Genomic DNA, 23,223 nt, shown 5'->3' on the forward strand with positions numbered 1-23,223 from the left:
CTGATCCCACACTGAACAACCCTTCGCAAAGCGTTGGCCTCCTACTCTGGAACATCAGAGACAGACTAATAGGCCACCGCTACCTTCGAGCCATGGCCTACATCGTCCAACATCTTCGGACGTAACTCCCAGCCCCAGCTCAGCACCTAAGAAACCATTGAGACTGACTACTTTGGCACCGCCAGCACCCACCTCAGCCAACAACCTTGACGTAGAAGCAAAAAACAGCATTGGAGCTGAGTCCATCATGCCGGCCAGCAAATCTGGTCACGGATCACGGACTGCCAAAGCAATTCTTCACAGTTTGCAAGAAGCGATCAACGCCTTCCAAAAACATATTATGATCCATCTACACACGGGCCGGATACTCACTCTCCCTCCAGGATCACGGTAAGGCGACAAGCCATTTGGCTGTCACTATTCCTCCACCTCTGCCCACTGCACAACGCTCAACCTCCCTACCTACTTCTCCAGGCAACCCTATGCCATTTACACGTCAGGGTTCATCTCATTCAGGCCTGGGTGGACAGGGACAAGGGGATACGTTTGACATCCCACCACAGGGTGATCCCTTGGACACTTATGACACTGAACCGTCAGCAAATACAGATCCTGACCTTTACCCTGCCCTCCTGATAATACCACCTCCTACCACGATCTTATTGGTAGGGCTGCCTCTTTTCACAAAGTGGATCTTCATACTGGGACATTAAAGGATAATTTCCTTTTTTGAGACCCTTTTCTCCACTCACTGTCTCGCTCAGTATCTCCCATGCTTAAAGATATGCTCCGTCTCACTGAAGACATCTTTCACAACCCAGTAGGCATGAGAGCCATTACACCAAGGTTAAAAAAAAGATATAAGGGTTCCCCAACTGACCCTCTCTACATTCGGGGACAGCTACCACTCTACTCTCTAGTAGTTGCTACTGCCTGTAAAAGGGCCAACTCTCAGCACTGGTGATGCTCCTCCACCTGATAAAGAGAGTAAGCGAATAGATGCTGCTGGCAAGAGGGTTGCTACCCAATCTGTCAATCTTTGGCTGATTTCCAGTTCCATTAGGCTGCTTTTTAGGATTGACCATTCCCATTGGGATGAAATAGAGGAACTCTTCCAGTATATCCCAGAGAAGCACAGGTAAAGGAGCTATGAGATCGTTTCTGAAAGGAAGCAGATCTCCAACACCACCATCCACTGTGCCCTAGATGCTGTAGATACTGCTGCTAGGGTGATCAACTCTAGTGTCCTTTTACTTAGGCATGCATGGCTGCCTGTCTCCGTTTTCAAACTGGAGGTCCAACAGACATTTCTCAACCTGCCCTTTAATGGGTAGCATCTGTTTAGACTGCAGGTTAACACATTATTGGAAAAGATTAAGGACACATGAAACGGCTAAAGCCCTTCAAACCCCTACCCCTCGCAGCTCCTTCCGCCACACATCCTACAGTGGAGCTTCCCAAACTACCTCTCCAGAAACCTCCACATCATACCAGCGACCACAGGCTGTCCCAGAGGCTATTTTTGAGGTTCCTATAGGAGGACCAATGAGAGGGAGAGGTAAAGGTGACTCCCCCACAGGAGCTGCCACCGCCACTAAGCCCTGACTTACCTCTACTTCCGCCCCAACCATATAATACCAGTCGGAGGTCATCTTCAGGAATATTTGAAGTTTGCAAAAATAGACAGAAGAAATTTTACAGAAAAACAGTCATTGGTTTCCCTATGGAGAAAATTCAGCTTACTAGTAAACACAGATTACTTTTGCGGTTCAGTACTGGGCTAAAAGGTACAGTACTGACTTCTCTCCTGATCACATTTAAGTACTTCGGAATTCGTTATTCGGCTGATTTTGGAAGAATATTTTAAAGTTTCAAATCTTCACACTTAACAGGTTTTTCAAGTCAAACCAGTCAATGTTATCCTATGGAAGGAAGTGAGTTATCGGTTTGCAGTTGAGTACTCGACTGGTGAAGTTAAGGTTCTGGGCATAGACTCCGGGGTCTCCCAAGGCCAGACAGGTACAGTAGTTACACCCTCAGTGGCACAGGGGCAGCCGGGTGCAGAGAGAATAGGCCCAATGCAATCCAATGGAGGGTAGGGGGCCTGTAGCTGGTGACTGCAAGCAGGCAGGCCACGCGGCTGTGGGAGTCGAGCTCCTGAACACTTACTCAGGGCAAGTGGGAAGTAGAGTAGGGTAGTGGTTGCACTTCCAGCGGCACTCAGGCGGCTGGGTGCAGGGTGCTTTTGAACCTTCGGGCGCTCAATGTTATCCAATGGGAAAGTTAAAAAGTGAACAAAGGCTGCAGACTCGGGGACGGAGATTCTTCAGGTGCGACCACCACTTAGAGGGTGGTCGCCGCAGGACTCCACCGGGCCCAGATCCGGGTCGTCGCCGGTCGACCTTACGACGGCGCCGGCTGCTAGGGTGTCGCCCCCGGTGCCGACCACGGTCGCCGCCGTCCCCATTCCCCCCCTCGGTCCGGAGTGGCGTCTATCGAAACCGCTCTCGACACAGATGGGAGATTTTTACTTCTATGATCCGGCCCCATCTTTTGACCCTGAATACCAGGAGATGGGTGGCGAGGCGGAGTGGCAGGGATCTGAGGACCCTCTGGCACGTGAGTGTCAGCCTTATCAGGACTGAACAGGCGAGCTAGGGGACGCCAGTGGTCTGAACACCTCACCAAACACTGGTTTTGTCTCCCCTCCTACCGTGGCTACGGAGGAGGGGGTAGCCTATAGTGTGGTGTTGACAAGGGCGGCCAAGGCCTTATCCCTTGAGTTCCCCGTCGCGGCCGTGAGGACTAACCTCCTCACTGAGGTCCTTAAACCGCAGACAAGCTCTTCGGAGCCTCTGCTGCCGTTTCATGAGGCCTTGTCTGACATTCTTCTGGGCACCTGGTCCAGGCCCGCTACAGGTCCCCCTGTAGATAGGAACGTGGCCAGACGCCACCACCCGGCCCCGGGCGACCCATGTTTCCTGTCCACCCACCCCACCCCTGAGAGCCTGGTTATCCAGGCCTCTAACTCCCAGACCGCATTCCCGACGGCTCCCCCCGATCGGGAATCCAAGAGGTACGAGCAATATGGCAAGAAGATGTTCTCCTTCCTGAGTTTGGGATTGCGGTCAGTTAACACCGCGTGCCTCTTGGGCCGTTATACCCACTCTCTGAGGGACACGGTCGCGGACGTGCTGCCACAATGTCCGGAGGAGGCCCGGACTAAACTCGCCCAAGCCCTTGCGGAGGATCGAGATGCGGCAAGGTACTCCATCAGATGTGGGCTGGATACCACGGACTCGCTAGGTAGAGCGATGGCAACGACGGTGGCGATTCGTCGCCACGTCTGGCTGAGGTCCGCCATCTTTTCAGCTGATGTACAAAACACCCTTATGGACATGCCGTTTAATGGCCGTCGCCTTTTTTGCTACAAGGCAGACGTGCGATTGAGTGCTTTAAGCACTCGAGGGCTACGGCCAAGTCCTTGGGCCTGTCGCCCCTTTCGTGGCCAAGGAAGGGGCGCCCCCACACGTCCTGCCAGCAATGGCCCGCAGACTAACATCCAGCACGGTGGCAGACGTGGTAACCGCCGTGGCGGTGCCTGGGGACAACGGCACGGCAAGTCCACATCCACCCCCGCAGCATCCGCCTCAAAGCCTTCCTAGTCCGAGCTTTCAGGCCCCCGAGACGAGGGCAGGGTTCGCCATCACCTCTCCCACTGGCGTGACATTATATCGGGACAGGTGGGTTCTGCAAATCATCCGAAGGGGCTGCTCCCTTCCCTTCGAGGCGACCCCTCCAGCCATGCCACCACAGTACCACCGCGTGTCGGGGGATCCCTTGAATCTGCTGCGAGAGGAAGTTGCGGCCCTCTTGGCGTTCCTGGGCCGAAAGTAGGGTGTGGTTGTTACTCCCACTACTTTCTGGTTCCCAAGAAGGGCAAAGGGGGCCTAAGTCCTATCTTGGACCTGCGGAACGTCAACGGCTTTCTCCGGAAGGAGAGATTCAAGATACTGACACTGGCTCAGGTCTTAGCTGCCCTGGACCCAGAAGACTGGATGGTAGCGTTGGATTTGCAGGACGCTTAATTCCATATCCCCCGTCCTGCCTGCACCGGCGCTACCTGCGGTTCACGGTAGGCCACGAGCACTTTCAGTTTCAGTTTACCGTGCTCCCCTTCGGCCTTACCAGCGCCTCACGGGTGCTCACGAAAGTGATGGCGGTGGTCGCAGCTCATATGCGCAGGTTAGGGGTTTCAGTCTTCCCCTACCTCAACGACTGGTTGTTGAAGGCGGGCTCGCCCCAGACAGTCTTCAGCCACCTCCAGACTACGGCCGACCTCCTGCACCTGCTGGGGTTCTCCATCAATGTGCCGAAGTCACACCTGTGCCCCTCTCAGAGCTCCTCTTCATCAGAGCGGTTCTAGACTCGGCGCAGTTTCGGGTTTATCCTCCCGAACACCGGGTTCGGGATATTCAGGCTCTGATTCCGATCTTTCAGCCTTTAACCAGAGTCTCGGTTAGGTTGACTCTGCGGCTTCTGGGGCTGATGGCCTCCTGCATCCTTCTGGTGCATCATGCCAGGTGGCGGATGCCGGCTCTGCAGTGGGACCTGAAGTTTCAGTGGGCCCAGCATCAGGGCAACTTGTCCGACCATGTCTTGATCTCGGAGGGCACTGCAAGACAGTTGCAGTGGTGGCTCATGGAACGCAATTGGGTCAGCGGCAGATCCCTCTCCCTACCCCAACCGGAGCACGTAGTTGTGACGGACGCGTCCCTCCAGGGTTGGGGAGGCCACATGGGAGAGGCGGAGATCAGAGGCCTCTGGTCTCAGGCGGAGTCCCAGCTCCATGTCAACCTTCTGGAGCTGCGGGCGATCCGACTTGCACTGAAGGCATTCCTCGTCTCTGTCCGGGGGAGTGTAGTGCAGGTGTTCACGGACAACACCACCTCCATGTGGTACTGCAACAAACAGGGCGGGGTGGGGTCGTGGACCCTATTCCAGGAGGCTCTGCACCTCTGGCAGTGGCTGGAACATCAGGGCGTGACCCTGGTGGTTTAACACCTGGCAGGTTCCCTGAACGCCAGGGCGGACGAACTCAGCCGTCGGTGCATGATGGATCACGAATGGCGTCTGAACTCGGACGTGGTGCAAGGCCTCTTTCAGTAGTCGGGAGAGCCTTGGTTAGATCTATTCACCACAGACGAGAATGCGCAATGTCATCAATTCTGCGCGTTGGACTTTCCAAGGCGGTACTCGCTCAGAGAAGCTTTTCGTCGCGAGTGGAGTTGCGGTCTATTGTACGCCTTTCCACCTATACCACTTCTGCCCAGAGTGCTGAAGAAGATCAGGTGCGACCGGGCCCAAGTCATCCTTGTGGCTCTGGACTGGGCACGGAGGTTCTGGTATCCCGAGCTACTCAGCCTGTCTGTCGATCCCCCGATTCGTCTGCCTCTTCAGGAGGACCTTCTGTCGTAGCAGCAGGGGACGGTCCTCCACCCAAACCTGCCCAGTCTTCACTTAGATGCGTGGAGATTGACGGGCGGCAGTTGAGGCCATTTGACTTGCCTCCTGAAGTCTGTAATGTCATTCTGGCAGCCAGGCGTCCCTCCACAAAATCGGTATACGCCTGCAGGTGGAACAAGTTTGTGGCATGGTGCACAGCATAGGCTGTGGATCCCCTTTCTGCCCCTCTTTCAGAGGTTCTCCTCTTTCTTCTTTCTCTTGCCCAGCAGGGCTCTGCTCTGGGCACTCTGAAGGGCTACCTCTTAGCCATTTCCGCCTTCTTAAGGCTACCTGACCAGCCCTCTTTGTTCAAGTCCCCCATTGTAAATAGGTTCTTAAAGGGCATCACCCATATGTTTCCTCCAGTCCCTTTCGTGATGCCTCAGTGGGACTTGAACCTTGTTCTTACTTTTCTGATGTGTGCTCCCTTTGAGCCACTTCATAACTGTCCTCTTCGCCTCCTTACTCTGAAGACCGCTTTCCTGGTTGCCATCACCTCTGCCAGGAGAGTGAGTGAGCTCCAGGCCCTTTCCTCTAAGCCTCCTTTCCTTTCAGTCCATCTGGACAAAGTTGTGTTGCGGAGGCGACCCTCTTTCCTGCCCAAGGTAGTCACTTTGCCCACCACCTTTCCGCCTCCGCGTCCCACGAAAGAGGAAGAGAGGCTCCATCGTCTGGACCCAAAACGTGCGCTCTCATTCTATCTGGATCGCACACGCCAGTTCCGGGTGGATGACCAACTCTCCGTTGGTTACGTGGGCGCTAAGAAGGGACGGGCGGTGCACAAGTGAACCATTTCTCGATGGGTCGTCTTGTGCATCAAGGCTTGTTACTGTTACTCTTTGGCTCAAAAGGAGCCTCCTATAGGCTTCGTGCCCATTCCACATGGGCAACGGCGGCTGCTACTGCCCTGGGCCGGGGAGTCCACTTGCAGGACATCTGTCAGGCAGCTACGTGGGCCTCTCTGCACACGTTCGCAAGACACTACTGCCTGGACAGCCAAGTCCGGAGAGATGGCTTTTTCAGCCGTTCCGTTCTCCAGGACTTTCTGGTGTGATCATTGGTTCGCAGACCCACCACCGGCATTGGTATTGCTTGGGTATCTATTCTAAGGTAAGGAATCTAATACTAACCTGTTTCTTTCAGATGCACAAGTTACTTACCTTCGGTAACGATATATCTGTAGGAAACAGTAGTTCGTATTAGATTCCTTACCGCCCCACCCATCCTCCCCGTTCTGCGAACCGATATCTAGGGTTAAGGTCATCCCCTTTCAGGGCCCTAGTTTTTATGGCACCAGTGTTGGTTTTTATCATGGCTCTGCGTTTTCTGGTGCGGAAAAGCTGTGTATAAGAACGGACGTCAGCGCGCGAGGGCGGCGCCTAAGTACTCCGGTGACGTCATCCAGACGCCGACGACGGACGCGGAGCCACTGACGCCGCCTACCGACGCGCAAGGGTACTGCTACGCAAATGTTTCCAGATCCAGCCTGACGCCTGGGGGTATTCTAAGGTAAGGAATCTAATACTAACTACTGTTTCCTACAGATATATCGTTACCGAAGGTAAGTAACTTGTGCGTTCGGTTTCAGGGGGCATCTCTAAGATGCCCTCTGTGGTGCATTTCATATTAAATCCCACACTAGCATCAGTGTGGGTTTAATGTGCTGAGAAGTTTGATATCAAACTTGTCAGTCTTCAGTGTAGCCATTATGGTGCTGTGGAGTTGGTGATGACAACCTCCCAGCACCATGTAGTCTTAATGGCATCACTGCACTTACAGTGCCCAGGAATGGCCCTGGGTACTGTAGGGGCACAGGGCTCATGCACCTGTACCCACACCACTGAAATAGGGCACCCAGCTAGAGGGGTGACTGATTTATGTCAGGGCAGTGGGGTTGTGGGCATGGCACACAGGGATGTGTGCCATGTCGACTGTTTAGTTCTGTACTTAGACACTCAGCCTGCAAAGGCAGTGTGGGTGTCAGGGTACAGGGCCCCTAAGGGTGGCACAATAAGCACTGCAGCCCTTAGGGGTCTTCTCTGGTCACCATGCCCTGGGTACCTAGGGTACCATTTACTAGGGGCTGACAGGTGGCCAGAGATGCCAATTGGCTTTAGGTTTCAACACAGCTTTAGGGAAGGAACACAGGCCCTAGGCACCTGGTTGGCAGGAGCCCAGGGCACACTCAGTCAAAGCACATCAGCAGTTCAGCAAAAAGTGGGGACATACCAATGCAAGAAAGATGGCACTTTATCACAGCGAAGAGAGGGCAAAAACATGACCCAGAGTTCCTAGTTCCAATAACAACAAAATGGTGGAACCCTTCTTTGTTGTTCACTTAAGGTTGTCGACCTTAGGGGTGTGAGTAGCCTGAGGGTGAACATGCCTTCTGAGAACTAATTTTCCCACCTGTCCTGGTACCAGGGATACAATTTACTAGGACCTTACAGAGGTGTTAATGTCATTGCCTATTGGTTTAACAATTGAACAAATACCTTGTTTTATGGGAAGCGGACTGGCACTCTGGCCTGGTTAGCAGGGAATCTATGCACTTTCAGTCAAAAAGCATCAGTTCGAGGGCAAAAAGTGTGGTTGACCGTTTCAAAAGGGGACGCTTTCCTACAATTGGCTAAGTGGTCCTCATCAAAGCAGACAACATTTATTATCTCCAGAAGCAAGGGGGCACCAGACCCCTGCAGCTTTCTCACTTAGCCCAGAGCATTTGCAGGTGGTCACTCAAACACAAGATCCATCTGCTAGCGGAATACTTGCCGGGAGTATACAACAACTTTGCTGACCTCAGCAGGATGCGGCAACAAATGCACGAGTGGAAACTCCACCCTCCGGTCCTACTCCAGTATTTGTAGCGTTTGGGACTACCGGACGTAGACCTCTTTGCCACAGCAGAAAACGCTAAATGCCCAAACTTTGCGTCCAGGTTTCCATAGCCACAATCCAGGGGCAATGCACTATGGATGAGTTGGTCAGGGATCTTTGCTTATGCTTTTCTTCCTCTCCCACTACATCCCTTTGTGGTTCACAAGCTCCGGCAGACATCTCTCACCCTCTTCCTAGTAGCTCCAACCTGGGCAAGCCAACCATGGTTCACTCCCTCAGAGAACTCTCAGTAGTTCCATACGAGAGACTCTCCAACAGGCCGGACCTGATCAGGCAGAAACATGGAAAAATCAGGCATCCAGATCCCAAGTCTCTCAACCTTGAAATCTGGTACCTGTAGTCCTAGAGTTCAGTTACCTTAATATGCCACCCTAATTGCACTGACATCCTTAAAGAGGCGTGCAGCCCTACTACTTGTGCCTGTTAAGAGTCCAAGTGGAAAGGATTTGTCGACTATTGTCGTTCCAGACATATTGGTCCTCTAGCAGTCAGTGTACAACCAATTGTGCTGCATCATCTATGACCTTGTGTTTTATCTTTCACATCCATAAGGTTACATCTAGCGGGTGTAGCTGCTTATCTTCAGAGCAGGTGAACACTTTTCCCTTTTCATAATTCCTGTCATTACGGCCTTCATGGAGGGCCTTAAAGGAGTAATTCCACCTCTGATCCCACTAGTCCCAATATGGAATCTTAACATTGTACTATCTGATAGAGACTTCTAGCCACACATTCCCTACTTTGAATTTACCAGGCATCAGACCGGATCCGTAAGATTTTTTTTCAAGCAATACCCCTGTATGGTAGGTGGCCTTGGTCAGTTCCGCGTGGCTTCGCCCGTCCATGAAGTGGCGTCTGCGTCACCTATATAGGCACATCTTCAGCGTGCTGAAATCAGTTCTCTTTGTTTCGTGCCAGTCAATCACTGATCCATAAAGAGAGCTACCCTCTGTCCCTTTTTGACAGGATTTTTCAACCTTTTGTCAATACTTTTTTCTGTGTCTAGGAAGTCATGTATAAATCGTTTTAGCATAACATGTTCTTTAGGAAGACTTCAGGGTTCAAACATGCGTTTCCTGTTACCTCCCCATGTCAGTGACGGATCCATATTTGGTTTGCCTATGGTATCTGGAGGGCGACCACGACTCCACGTCTGCTCTGACTATCGGGCCATGGCTCCGGAGGCTTTGAGAGAACAGCTGCTTGTGGCCTGGCGGTCCCAGGACGACTCCAGAAATCCCAAGTCCTCTTTTTCCCACTTGCGATCTTTGAGGTATTGAGGGAAGAGGCATAAAAAGCACAAGACGTCGAACCGTGCTTCGACTTCTCCTTGTCCATCGGCCGACATGATGGAGGGACTTCAGTTTTCAAGGCTCCGTAACCTGCGCTTTGTGCCTCCCTGCTTTTCCGGGAGCTAGAGCATGCCCGCTCAAATTAAAGACTTTTATGAGGCCTTGCGCCTAATTTTTTAGCAGTCTGGCACCTCCAGTGCGCCTTCAGGCCACACAGGGTCAGTGGGGGCTCCATCTGGTTCTGCAGTAGCTGCTCTGGTGCTGATGCCCTCCTCTGGATCCAGAATTGGATCCGACCTGCACCAGTTGTGGTACTACGAACTTCCCAGACGCTGATGCTCCTGGGACACTCTGGCGACCCCAGCCCTATTCAGCCCTATTCTTATCCCTGATGACACGGAGCCAGCACGGAGCCAGCACTGCATTCATCAACTCCGATTCAGACATTGCCATTTTTTCTTCCTCCAGCCTTGCATTGAGGTAGGTGAACACCGCATGCTTATTGGGCCGTTACTCCCACTCTCTGTGGGAAACGCTTGCACAAGTGCTGCCACAGGTCCCGGAAGAGGCCCGGGCCCATTGTCTGCCAAGCAGTATCAGATGGGAGAGATGAAGCAAAGTTCCCCATTCTATGTGATTTAGACACTAACGACTCGCTGGGAAGAGTGATTTCAATGGCTGTGGCTGCTGAACCCATATATAGGAAAGTAGGATCTGATTTCATGGTCACCCCCACTTTTGGGTGGTGTCATTATGTTTTCCTGACTAGTCTGACTGGGATCCTGCAAATCAGGACCCCATTCTCCGTGCTTCTTCCTAAATTAGAACTGTTGAGTACCTAGGAACCCTCCAGATTAGCTACTGGTGTACCTTGTAAGTCACTAGTATATGGTATTAAGTGGCATTGGTACACAAGGAGTCTCCCATGGGCTGCAGCATTTATTATGCCATCCGCAAGAGACCACTCAAATTGTGACTACTTGCCTGCTATTGCAGCCTGTGTAAGCTGGTGCTAACACCACTAATGACAAATATGGCTAGGCAATTCTATAAAGAAGTTGGTACCTCTAAAAACTATATCCAGAAACAGGTCCACTCCGTCTGCCCCGTGGTTCTTGGAAAAACTAAGAACACAGAAACAAATTTGCAGGAATAGGGAGAGGACTTGGCGTAGACTCTACAACGCCGAAGATAAATCTCGTTACAAGGAGTCTTTGGCAATCTATAAAAAAATTATTACTGAGGCAAAAAGAAAGTATTTAGTACTCAAATTGAGAACGCTAAAAATTCGAATAAACAGCTATATGAGGTAGTTAAACAATTAGCGGGAAACACTCCTGCCTTAGTTCCAACCCCCTCTCAAGCATTCTGTGATGCGTTGGCTAATTTCTTTTACACCAAAGTCAGTGACATCTACACAGCTTTCTCTGCCAAAGACCATTCCCCGACATGCTCCACTCACGACCCCTCTTCCGAAATCTCCTTTTCTTATTTTAAAGATATTACTGAGCAACAAACTAGGGACCTAATTAATAATATAAAAACAGGATCGGCTTTAGATCCTTGTCCCCCAAAAATTCTTCAGTCTTTCCTGGACTTAATAGCACCAGTAGTCATGCAATTATGCAATGCCATGTTTACCTCAGGGTTATACCCTAATGCTTTGAAGAGTACTCTCTTAAAACCTCTCCTAAAGAAACAGCATCTGGCCATGAATGATCCGAAAAATTTCAGACCAATAGCCAGTCTTCCTTTTTTGGCTAAGGTGGTAGAGAAAGCCATGAACCAGCAGCTGTCTGAGTACTTAGAGGATCATCAACTGTTGGACAGCACCCAGTTTGGTTTCCGTGAATTCCATGGCACGGAAACCGCCCTTATAAAGGCCGCTGATGACATTAGGGTCATTAAAGATCAAGGGGGTACAGCAGTACTTGTACTGCTGGATCTCTCTGCGGCTTTCGACACGGTCGATCATTCCATCCTGATCGACCGTGTCGGACGGACGGGCGTACAACTGAGAGCAAAAAACCTACTAGCCTCTTTTCTGTCTGACAGAACTCAGACAGTTACTCTGGGGCCATTTCAATCGGCCGAGCTTTCTCTACCCTGTGGGGTTCCTCAAGGCTCATCCCTGAGTCCGACACTTTTTAATATCTATGTGTCGGACCTTGCTAGAGTCATCAAGCAATACGGGATGGCCTCACTTCCTATGCAGATGACACCCAGCTAGTCCTCGCCATTAACAACAATGGAGACGAGGTGGCGAAACGATTTCAGGAGGGCATGCAAGCAATTGGAGACTGGATGTCTTCAAGCTGTCTTAAGCTAAACTCCGAGAAGACCGAGGTGGTCATCTTTGGAAAGATCTCACCACTGTGGTCATCTGTCTGGTGGCCGTCATCATTTGGAACCTTGCCCAAGCCTGTAGCAAAGGTCAGGAATTTAGGAGTAGTGTTGGATGACCATCTCAACTTCTCCGCGCATGCTAATCAGACAGCAGTATCAGCTTTTTACAAACTAAAACTTATCAAAAAAATTCTTCAGTTTTTACCCGACAGTGCAGGCAAAACCTTGGTTAGTACGCTTGTACTATCTTCCCTCGACTATTGTAACGGCATTCTGGCCAATGCTCAAGTTCGGGTTATCAATAAAATGCAATTAGTGCAAAATGCCGCGGCCAGATTACTTTAAAAAAAAAAAATAATAATTCAAACCTATTGCTCATACCATCTGCAAGTATCATTGGCTACCCATAAAAAAGCGGATAGAATTCAAAACACTCTGTCTGGTATTTAAAGCACTGCATCACCGTGGTCCTCAGTTTCTGAGAAACCAGCTTATACCATATCTTCCAGCTAGGCAACTGTGAGAAGTTGGCCTGATATATGATGCTCACTAGTTCTAGTGATCACCTTGTATCAGTCCAAACAACCCTTATGGTGATTGGTTGTAAGTCAACCTTATAGACCAGCTATCCTAATGGTAGCATGGACAAAGCAGTCTTAGGCTAAACTCTTTTGGCATGTGAAGCCAGCTGTTTTACCACAATATAACCCCTTGAATATCAGATGAAAGGACACCACACAGGTTGTTATGAAAATAAACTCTATATTTATTAATAACAACACCTCTGAACTCTTTATGAGGTCAGAGGGCTAAGCACATGACAATCTCTTAAGAAAAATACGATAAGTTGCACAAAATTACAATGGTGCCCTAGGGGGCACGACAAACCATATACTAAGTAAGTGGAATGTGAAAGTCGATAGAAGGAATGGAGCTGTCCAGAGGCTGGAGGTTCGCTAGGATTACGCTATCTTCACCTTAGGTAAGTAATAGGAGGCCCACGGGACGCGTGTGCAGAGTGTGAACTCACACGCGAGATGCGTAACAACGTCTATGGACAGTATAGTTCAAGTTAAAGGTGAGTACGGACAATCCTGACTAGTTAGGACTAAAACGACTGTGGAACTGGACACTAGGACAGTTAACTACCCTTGAGCACCGAAATGCTCTCGTTACCTCACCCACGGGCTGCGGGTGCATAGGTGTCAAAGTGTGTCGGGTTCTCGCGTTGAAGTCTATGGAGCCTGGAAGAAAAGATGCTGCAGGCGACCAGGAGGAAGATGTCCGGTGCGATCCAAGGGTGGATCAGTGAAGAAGAGGACCTGAAAGCAGCGGGGACAGTGTTCAAAGTCACTAGCCAGTGACCGGTGTGGAACCAGGAAGGAACCAGATGCTGTCGTCGCGATCAGGTGAAGAGTGGACGCTTGCCTCTGCAGCCACGTGGATCAGGAGGTGTCTTCGACGACCAGGATGGAGGCACGAGCTGTCCCACGCAGGCTCTCGCTGTCGGCGGTGTTGGATCCGGATTCGGCGTCAAGAAGCCTTGGCAAAGGCAACCCACGCGGGGAGTGGAAACTGCGTCTGGAGTGGACCAGGATCGTCCAGGGTACTCCTCTTTTGGAAGGGAGCAAGGGCCAGTCTGGAGCAACCAGACCAGCAGTGAAGATTTCAAAGTTCGTCGTCTAGGAGGCCACTAGCCAGCCGGCAAGTGACCAGACAACGAGTCGAGCAGCAAACAAGCAGAAGGGCCCCACGCAGATCTCGTGGAAGCTGGAGGGCTGATCTTCGGTGCAGGGGCTGCTCGGGGCTGGGGCTTCTCAATCCCCAAAGCACTTGGTCGAGTTTACCTCGGGAGTTGGGGTGGAAGCGAAGTGCAGTTTCTTTCAAGATGGCCGGTCCCACGTGTCTCGTCGTACCCACGGGTCTCAGCTTTGCTGCAGATGTGAGTTGAGGTCGGAGAGGTCTGGGAATCCGGGTCTCGTCGGGCTCTGAAGTCTGGATCCTCGAGGGAAGACGACAAAGTGAAGCCGCTGGACGCTTGATGGTGCCTGCAGTTGCTGGGTGGACACTCCTTGCCTACAAGGGAGATTCTTCAGTCTTCTGTGGAGCAGAACGTCGAAGTCCAGAGTTTCTTCAGGTAAAGTTGTTCAGGATAATCTAATTTGGAATGGGACCAGCTCCTACCTTTATTCTCCTAAAGGGGGCTGCACTACTGACTAGGTCCCTCCCCTGGGTGGGACCAGGAAGGGGGTGGCTACACCCCCTATCCTTTGTTCGGTTTCGCGCCAGAGCTGGGGCAGGGATGTCCCAGCAACTGGTTTGAACCGGTGTATGCACAGGACACCTTGTGTGCCCCAGGCATGTCTCATTCCTTTCAGGCCTGTCCTACCCAATACACAAAATCCTGTCTGGGGTGGTGATAGCACCTCCCAAGGCAGGAAACCCTTTGTCCAAGCCTCCCTCGCTGGAAGGACTCCCAGCAGCAGGAGGTCAGACTTGTGTCTGTGGCGGCAGCATCCATTTTGTGATGCCAAGGCTCGAGTTAACTTTAACGGGGGTTCTCAGTTACATACATGTCGTGTCCCTCTAGAAGGGTGGAATGCTACCCCCGTCGCCAGAATTGGCGAGGGGGTAGTATTCCAATTCGTATGACACCTTACTCGACGCGAGGATTATAATGCACTTAAGAGTATATGGTATAGCGTTATCATGGAACTGCTATTAGGACGTGGTTCCGCAAGCTGCAGACGGGCTCAGCTCATGCCAGAGCACCATCTCACATAATTCCAAGCACTCTGCCTTCAGGATTGATAAGGCCTGCCATAGGAGTGACTGATAGGAGTATATGTGTCCATTTTAGGGTTAGATATAGGTATACTATATCTATAGCAAAGGGTGATTACACCACCTTGCCCCAGCTGTCTTGCAGCCAGTTGTGTCAGTTTTAGATGGCCAGCCAGGGGTGGCATAATACATGCTTCAGCCCCTGGTAGGCCCTGGGTACACCTATGCCCTGGATACCTAAGGTACACTGTACAGGGACTGATAAGGTGGCCCAGTACCAATTGGTAAATGCACCTAAAGTACATGGTTGTCAATTTAGAGAGAGAACAGCTAGGCTGTGGGTCTGATTAGCAGGCCCACAGCCAGGGAAAGTCGTAAACCAGTGAAGCAAAAAGCAAAATCTGGGGTGATCATAGGATTGCAGACCCCACTCTCCTACAGCAACTAAGATCAATGACTTTGCACCAATTAACTGTGCCCCGTACTAAGACTCTTTCATGGGGTGACAGACGTTTTTCAGTTACAGCTGCCAGATTGTGGAATTCACTCCCGCTCTCAATCAGATTAAATCACTCCCTTTATACGTTTCGTAAAAGTCTTAACGCATGGCTATTCACACAGTAAATCAGTCTGGATTCACATTGCAAGAGACATGAGTTGAGTTTTCAGCGCCAAGACGCCCCCGGGCATACGTTTGCGCTTTATAAATCTCAAAAATAAATAAAATAAATAAATAGATTTAGCTACTGGTGTACTCTTGTAAGTCCCCAGTATATGGTACTAAGTGGCATTGGTACACCAGGAGTCTCCCATGGGCTGCAGCATTTATTATGCCACCGCAAGAGACCACTCAAAGTGTGACTACAGGGCTGACGTTGCAGCCTGTGTAAGCTGGTGCTAACACAACGTAAGACAGATATAGGTTTCCCTATATCACACTGCAAGGCCACAGTTATTGCAACAAACATTGTTACTGCACTGCAGACTTGATGTCAGATCTAGGCCAATCTTTCGGTGTTTCGGGGTGGATGTGCCAGCTCAAAGGGAGCAATGCTCTCCGAATGGTGTCAGCAAGCGGCAGCAATGCAAGCACTTGGGGTGTTAGTTTGTTGTGTTGAGCATATGTTTAGGACTTCCAATCTTTGGCACTTTGTTTAGAAACCCTGAGAGAAACTGTCACAACATTATATCCTCCAATACGCAAAGACAGTCTGACTAAGAAATGGCGTTCTTGTCACATGCTTGATAGGTTTGACATAGAGCTATTGGTCAATGCAACGTGTCCTTTCATGAAATCTGATAAACATACAGACAGAAATGGCTCAATGTGGCCAGAATGTTGCAAAGGGGCAGTGCAAGTCACAGCAACCCTTGAGGCCCTTCAGATGTTACAGGTATGTACTGTAGTGTATTCAATCATCACATGAAAGTGGGGATGCATCAAACCTTAGTAATGTATCTGTGCTGGACATCCATCCATTGCAGATCAGGTGGAGTAAAAGTGTTGGGGATGAAATTTCAATGGCAGGATTCTACTCTAAAAGACCCCAGTACAAGAGACAGAAAAGATAATTCAAAGTTTTTAGTGTTACATTCTTTGTATTGGTTTTTGTACTACTACATGTGTATTTATTTGCACGCTAATAATTTTGAATTTTGTTGTCTTTAGGCAACAAAAGAACTGTTGTTAATCCAGCTAACACGTCATGTGTGTTTTTGTTTTAATTTTTAATGCATTGCGTGATCTGAACTTAGAAGTGACTGGTTATTATGTCTGCCCTGTGTAGTCTTCCTTAGCTAAATGGATGGGGGTGTTGAGCAGTCTTTGTCCTCATGTGAAGAATTGTTTTCTGTATCGATGTGAAGTCTTTATTGGCATCTATGTTATGTAGCATTGCAAAACAATCTATGATTTTGCAAACTGCAGAGCGCCCACAGTCTTGTGAAATTATCTGAATCTGCTTAGTCTGAAAGCCAAATGAATGTTAAACTACAGCCCATCTATGTGTATGTGTGTACTACTATGTTTTCTAACTGGGTTTAACAACATTCACATACGGTCTCATGGGGCAACGTTATTTGGAACATGCACTGTTTACTTTCTAATGGCTGTTGTTGAATAATGTCACATGAAATCATATTATCTAATATAATGCGGCCTCTGACATTTTCCTAAGCAGTAAAGCCCACAGTTTCTGAACATGTAGTTCGTCAGGTGTGTACTTATAGGGTAACATGCCACCATGTCTGCATTAATTCACTCTGCATTATATACAACCTTGAATATTTACTGGGTGTTGATGTTTCATATTGCAGTACTGGAATTTTGTCACAGTAACTGGACAGATGAGGAAGTGCGTCCAATCTGTGCCACCTATCACCAGAGAAAATGGTTGAATGTTATAAAAGCTATGTCAACCTTTCTTGGTAACAACCTTAAGCCAATAGATTCAGTGATCACAGGACCTCCGCACATGTAGGAATTGCCCACTTCTGGGTGTTGCCCTACAACATCCAAATCTGCTATGAGTTCAAAATCAAATGCCAGTTCAGCCTATATTTGATGCACGTGTCGCCTTCTCTTTCGTCAAATATTGTGACCCTAACACTGAAAATTGTCTCCTCATTCGCCTTACGGTGTCATTAAGTGCACCTATTTTTGAGAAACCGATTTGTTTTCTGGCCCATCTTTTATGATTTGCCCGTATTTATCCCCTGCTTACACTCGGTAATATTTAACAGGTGCAAAATCCCTTTTTGGGGAATATTGACAAATTGCAAATGTTTCATACATTGCATTAATAAATTGCAATTAAGTGATCACAGTTTGGCAATTGTTGTCTCCTTTCATTTTTTTGTGGTTCCTTTTCTGTTTGTTTGGTGGGTTTTTGCAGTTTTTCCAAACTACTTATTTCTTGTCCTTGATACGTTGCGATGTGGAGTTTCTGCGTTGGCAAACATGTTTGCGACTGGTTAGGTATTCACAAACCATTTGTACAATGGACCTAAATCCTACAATAGAGAGTAGAGCATGTTATCACTTACTCCCTTGTACATTTTCTTTAATTTAAACAATGCTTTCTGGGAGAAATGTGTCTAATCTCTGCACAGAAGTGTATGCTCAACCTTGCGAAAAGTGCATTGAATCAGTGTAAGCTGGAGTCCTCCTAATTAGGTACAGAAACGTGTGTGAAAAGTTGTATAAGTTGATAGTAACTCATTATCCTAATGCACTATCTTCTGCATTTCCTTGTACCGTTTGTTAGCTCATTTAAGTTCCAATGGGTATTGCTCCCCTTTTCTCCAATAACTGCTATTCACTCTGAGCTCCACATGTCAGAATATTTGCATCCTGAAAACATAGAAGGCATTATGAACCTTCTGACTTCAGCTGTGATTCACAGAGTCCGGGTTCCCTTTGTTGTTTTTGTTGAAACAGCTGATTGTAGGTCTTGCAGTGGTAGTTATTTCATTTTTTAAAAAATCTTTACTATTAGGAGAGCATAAGGCCTGTTAACTTTTCTTTCAAATTTGCATATAGTTAATTCTGGTTTTGGATGACTGGTTAGAGCTTTCATTAGCTCTTCTTTTAGGATAAATTGCTACATTGGAGTGTCATAGGGACTATAATTGTTTAAGAGAACAATCTTTGTGGTTAAACACTGTTTTGTTATGGTAAGGCAGTGTACTGATTGTTTTATATATAAGCTAAATTTCCTATCCCTTGAGGGAGAAAATAATGTTTTATTCCCTTTACTCCAGACAAGTTGAACAATTTCCTCAAGTTTCTTGAAGAATTGAGCTCTCCAGAAGGCAAGTGGCAGTGGAAAATCCACTGTAAAATGCATAAGAAGCTCAAAGAATTGGCCAGGTAAGATTGCACACAAACTCAAACTTCAATGTTTTAGGGTTTTATATTGGCAACCTCATTTAGCTTATAGTAGTGTGGGGGGGTCGGGGGCAGAGACCCCAATCTCCAATGTGCAAGGCGACACTCTCCGCAACAACCTCCACCCCACAAGTGGGATTTGTTTGTGATAATCAGAAAACAAATGTCCTCCATGCCTCAGAAGTTTCTGTTTGTTTTTCCCTGTTTGCCACTGATGTGCACAATAGTAGTGGATTGGAAACAAAAGTGAGAGAAGGCCTGTGATAAAGAATTTTTGCGTTCTATGTCTAACACCAGAGTTGCCCTCAAATACCTGAAACGTGGCAAAATCTAAATTAACTGATAAATACCCTGAAACACACCTGACAGTCACCATTTTCAGCATGTATTGCACATGGATTTTGGAGAAAGAAAATTCTTTGCCGTCTCTTTGCAGACGAGTAAGTGCCATCGTGTGTAGTTTTCTTTCCCCCTCTTTGCAGCCGTATCCATTCTCAGCCATTGGAGGAGCCAAATGACATGTACTGTGATATGTTGCTATTTTGAGCTTTAAGCCCCTTTATGGCAACACAATTCGAAATACAGTAAACCTACCTTCAGAACAACACCCCATGACCTAAATTGTTATACAAAATCGTAATCGGTTTCATATATAGTTTTCAGTCTTAAGGAGAAAGAAACCTGTGGCGCCTTACAGAACATGATCATCACTACATGTTGTAAATATGTGTTCAAGGCATATGAGCTGCAGATCTCACACTGAGCATCAGATCGCCACCTGGTGTTGGGCTCGGATGATTGCATGTTGTTGTCGTCTTGGAAGAAGTCTTTGTAGTGACGAGATAGGTGACTCCTCCCTTGGGCGATAGTGTGCATGGGCATCGTCTCCATCCTTAGATTGTATTTTTTCCGCCACTGGGTTCGGATGTAACTTTTACGCTCCGGTTCGAAATCTACTTTCTAAGTAGTTTGACGCGTCAAAAACTTACTTAAACTCTTCTAAACAACTTTTGGCATCAAGAACCATCGACTTAACAACGCGAGCCGTTGGGCCTATCCACGCTGTGAGGCCTACAGCTCATGGAAAGGACGCCGTTCAAGAAATGCCCCCAGTGTGGAGCAAAATTCCCTCACAGTGACCATCACAAGGTCTGTACCCTGTGCTTATCACCAGAGCACAACGAGTCCAGCTGTCCAGCCTGCGCAGCCTTTCGATCCAAGAAGACTATTTGTGATCGGAGGGCCCGTCGACAAATCATGCAGAGATCAGCTCCAGAACAAGAGGACATCTTTGACGAGGGTCCAGATGTCCCAGAGGAAGATTCCGAAGCTCTCGAAATCGTATCTGGGGCAGACGACTCCGATGACTCCATACCATTGGGTCAACGGGCGAGTACTACTGCCCCTGCCCCAATCCCAACACCCAAATCGAAGACAAAGGTCAACACTCCGCCTCCGGAGCCCAGTCGCGACTGAAAAACTACTTCAGAAGCCCCGCCTTCGAGCTTGGCTCCGAAGAAAATACAAATGCCTTTCGGTAGCTCGGGTCCGAGCAAGCCGCATGTGCCGATAACACCAGCTCCATCGGCACCAAAACCGAAAGAAGTCCCGGTTCCAGAAACTACTCAGAAACCGTCGACTCAGAAAGACAAACCGGCTCCGAACATAATAAAGCCTGCTTCCGACGCTTCCAAGCCGACAAAACCAGCTTCGGCTCCAAAGCCAAGATCGTCGGAGCCAAGATCTATGCCAAAGGACTCTGCCACGACTCTTAAGGCTAAGGACAAAGAAAAGAGACAACCAAGCACGGAAGCGAAAAAATCAGCACGGGAAGCGGTTCCTGAAGAAGAGGAACTTTTTCACCCTGATGCTAGACAGAAAAAGATCTATATTGACCCAAAGACAGGACATGTTCCTACTGTGCCAGACAGAAAGAGGAAGTTAGATACAGCACCTCCACCTCCAGTGCCTGTAAAGAAGGACTGTGCCACATCACCTATGCGCCCTTCTTCTCCTATACCTCCTTCTATTCCTCATCCTCTTCCATCACCTCCTCAAAATTCTCCTCCTCATTTTTCACCACAACATACACCTCCTCATAATAATGATGATATTATGGGGGGGAGGGAATGACCCAAATGGCCCTTTTAACTACCCAACAGATCCACCTGACTAGGAGTACCCAATCCCACCGGATGTACCAGATATCCCTCACCAATATACATACCAATCCATCTCCTCCAGAAGATAATATTGGGTTTGGAAACTTACTCAATAGAGCTGCCATCCATCATGGGGTCACAAAGCACTCAGATGAGGCAGAAGACTTTCTACTTGACACTTTTGAACAATCCCAAAAGTCAGTGCAAATATTACCTATGATCAAAGGGGTCATTAAGCATGTACCAGAAGTGTTTAAAGATCCTGTACGTGCTAAGATCATAAACCCCAGAATAGAAAAGAAATATAGGCCTGCTCCTGGGGATCCTGCAACAGTGTGTGGTTTTGCAGCCCTACATTCCAAGAACAGATGCATACTGGTAAGTAGCATTTTCCTTATCTTTTCCTATGTGAAACTAGGCTTCTGTAACTGATGTTATTTTGTATGTCGCTAATCCATGTTTTTACCGTGAACATGCTTTTTCAACGCATGCTATTACCATGCATTGTTTTTCTTTGTAAAAACAATGCATTTGTGGGGGGAGACGCCCCCAAACTTACCTTAAATCTGTGGTAAAGGCATGCATTGTAAAGGCATGCACGTGGCACAATATGTGTGCTTAGGAATGCGTGGTAAAGGCACAATGAAGTAAAAACCTTGTTGTAAAGGCTGTTTCCCGCCACATACATGTTGCTAAGCTCCTAGGGGGAGGGCCAACGCGCTCAGAGGCCAGGAACAAAAAGCCTGCTCGGGGCGGAGGTATTCATTCCTCCTCCAGGTAGGAATTGCCTTCTACAGCGGGAAGCTTCAAAGGCCATGCTGCCTTTGAAATGCGACCCAGGCCTCTCCAGTTAGTGGAAGATGCCGACCCCCCCCTGTCCTACCACCACTTTTGGCGGGAGAGCAGGTGGGAAAACTATGAAGATTAGGAGGTGGGCTCATATTCAGACATCCCCACCCCTAAGGTGGGGCAGCGGATGTAGACCCCACTTTTCAGATTTCTCCATTTTCTTTTGGAGAGAATTAGCATTCTAGGGTCAGGGTTGTACCCACTTCCCGCCAGAGGTGGTAATATAGAGGTCAGATCTGTCTCCCCCCTTGAGTGAAGACACCGGGATCAACCGGAGCTGTACAGCACCAATACTGGGGTACCAAAAGCTCTGCATCAAACACGGATGGCGAAGAGCCCAGTTGGGACAACATCAGAACCCCTGAGACCCATTTCGAGTGGCCCAGTAGAACTGCATTTGCCCCTGCCAGCAGTTAGCTTCTGACTGTGAGGATCACCTTTGCATAGAGTCCAGCCGACCTGCTTGCTCTGCACCCAGCCTGGTTACTAACAAACCAGCTGTGTTCCCTTGTCCATAAGGCCCTTGCGACCCCAGCCCCTATTTGGGAGCTCTCGGACTCGTCCCCAGGACCCCATGTGCAGCCTGTTTTTGTGTGGCCTTCCATCGTAGTGTGCCATCCCCTTGCTCCCGTCCGAATCTGGCATGTACCCGACAAACTGCTGGTAGAACTTGGGACGTTGGCTTACTACTACTTGAAATCCAGAAGGCAAACCCTCTAAACAGTCTGTACTGTTAGTTATGCATACATGCTTTTTCCTTCCATAGGATTGCTTTGTGCATGAAAGGGTACAATTTTGAACTATTTACTTATCTGTGATAATTCTTAAGAAGGACAGTACTTACCTTTGAACAAAGTTCTTGGTTTGAAAATATATTTATAAAAAGAAATGTTATTTTACTAAATTGGTCTTTGATTAATTATTTGAGTGTGTCTCCCATTTATTTCCTCTGGGAGTACAACAAAGGCTTAGCTCTACTCTGGGTGCATATCTTGATAAATCTTACACTGGCATCAGTACAGGTTGATAAAGACAATGTGTGTGATACCAAACACCATTACTTTCTGTGAAGCGATCATGTAGCTGGGTAGCTTGTAATGACCAGCGCCCAGTACATGGTCTTAAAGTGGCTTCCTGAACACTTGGAATGACTAGTAATGGAATTAAACGAGAAGGGAAGCAGCCAGACTGCACTCGATTAAATAGAAGAATCAAGACTGAACAAGTTTACAATTTTCTTGTAGTAATGGAATTAGTCATCACAGGGGTACACCTGCTCCTGTAATATACTGCAGCTTGCCTTAGGACTCTAAAGGCCTGCTGTATGGGTGACATACATTTACTACATGCAGTTTGTGGGGGTATTGCACTCAGGGTGTGTGCAATGTCATGTTTTAGAATGGCTTGCTCCATTTCAAGCATTCTGCATTGCCAGTCTTGCATGTAGTTTGTGGGTGTGTCCCTTTGGATGGCATAATACATATTGCATGCCTTAGGA

General features: G+C 48.5%; 1 protein-coding gene across 4 annotated transcripts in view; it reads left to right on the forward strand.

The window, feature by feature from the left end:
* The window catches only part of LOC144782290 (protein TASOR-like), an 865,833-nt gene that overhangs the window by 808,860 nt on the left and 33,750 nt on the right, over positions 1 to 23,223 (forward strand). For all 4 annotated transcript variants that reach the window (XM_078661579.1, XM_078661582.1, XM_078661580.1 and 1 more), the window contains one exon: positions 18,588 to 18,696. In XM_078661579.1, coding sequence (XP_078517705.1) covers positions 18,588 to 18,696 — 109 coding nt within the window. The remainder of the gene's footprint in view (positions 1 to 18,587; positions 18,697 to 23,223) is intronic.

Source organism: Lissotriton helveticus, chromosome 9 (genome assembly GCF_964261635.1).
Source record: "Lissotriton helveticus chromosome 9, aLisHel1.1, whole genome shotgun sequence".
In the NCBI taxonomy this organism is placed as follows: domain Eukaryota; kingdom Metazoa; phylum Chordata; class Amphibia; order Caudata; family Salamandridae; genus Lissotriton; species Lissotriton helveticus.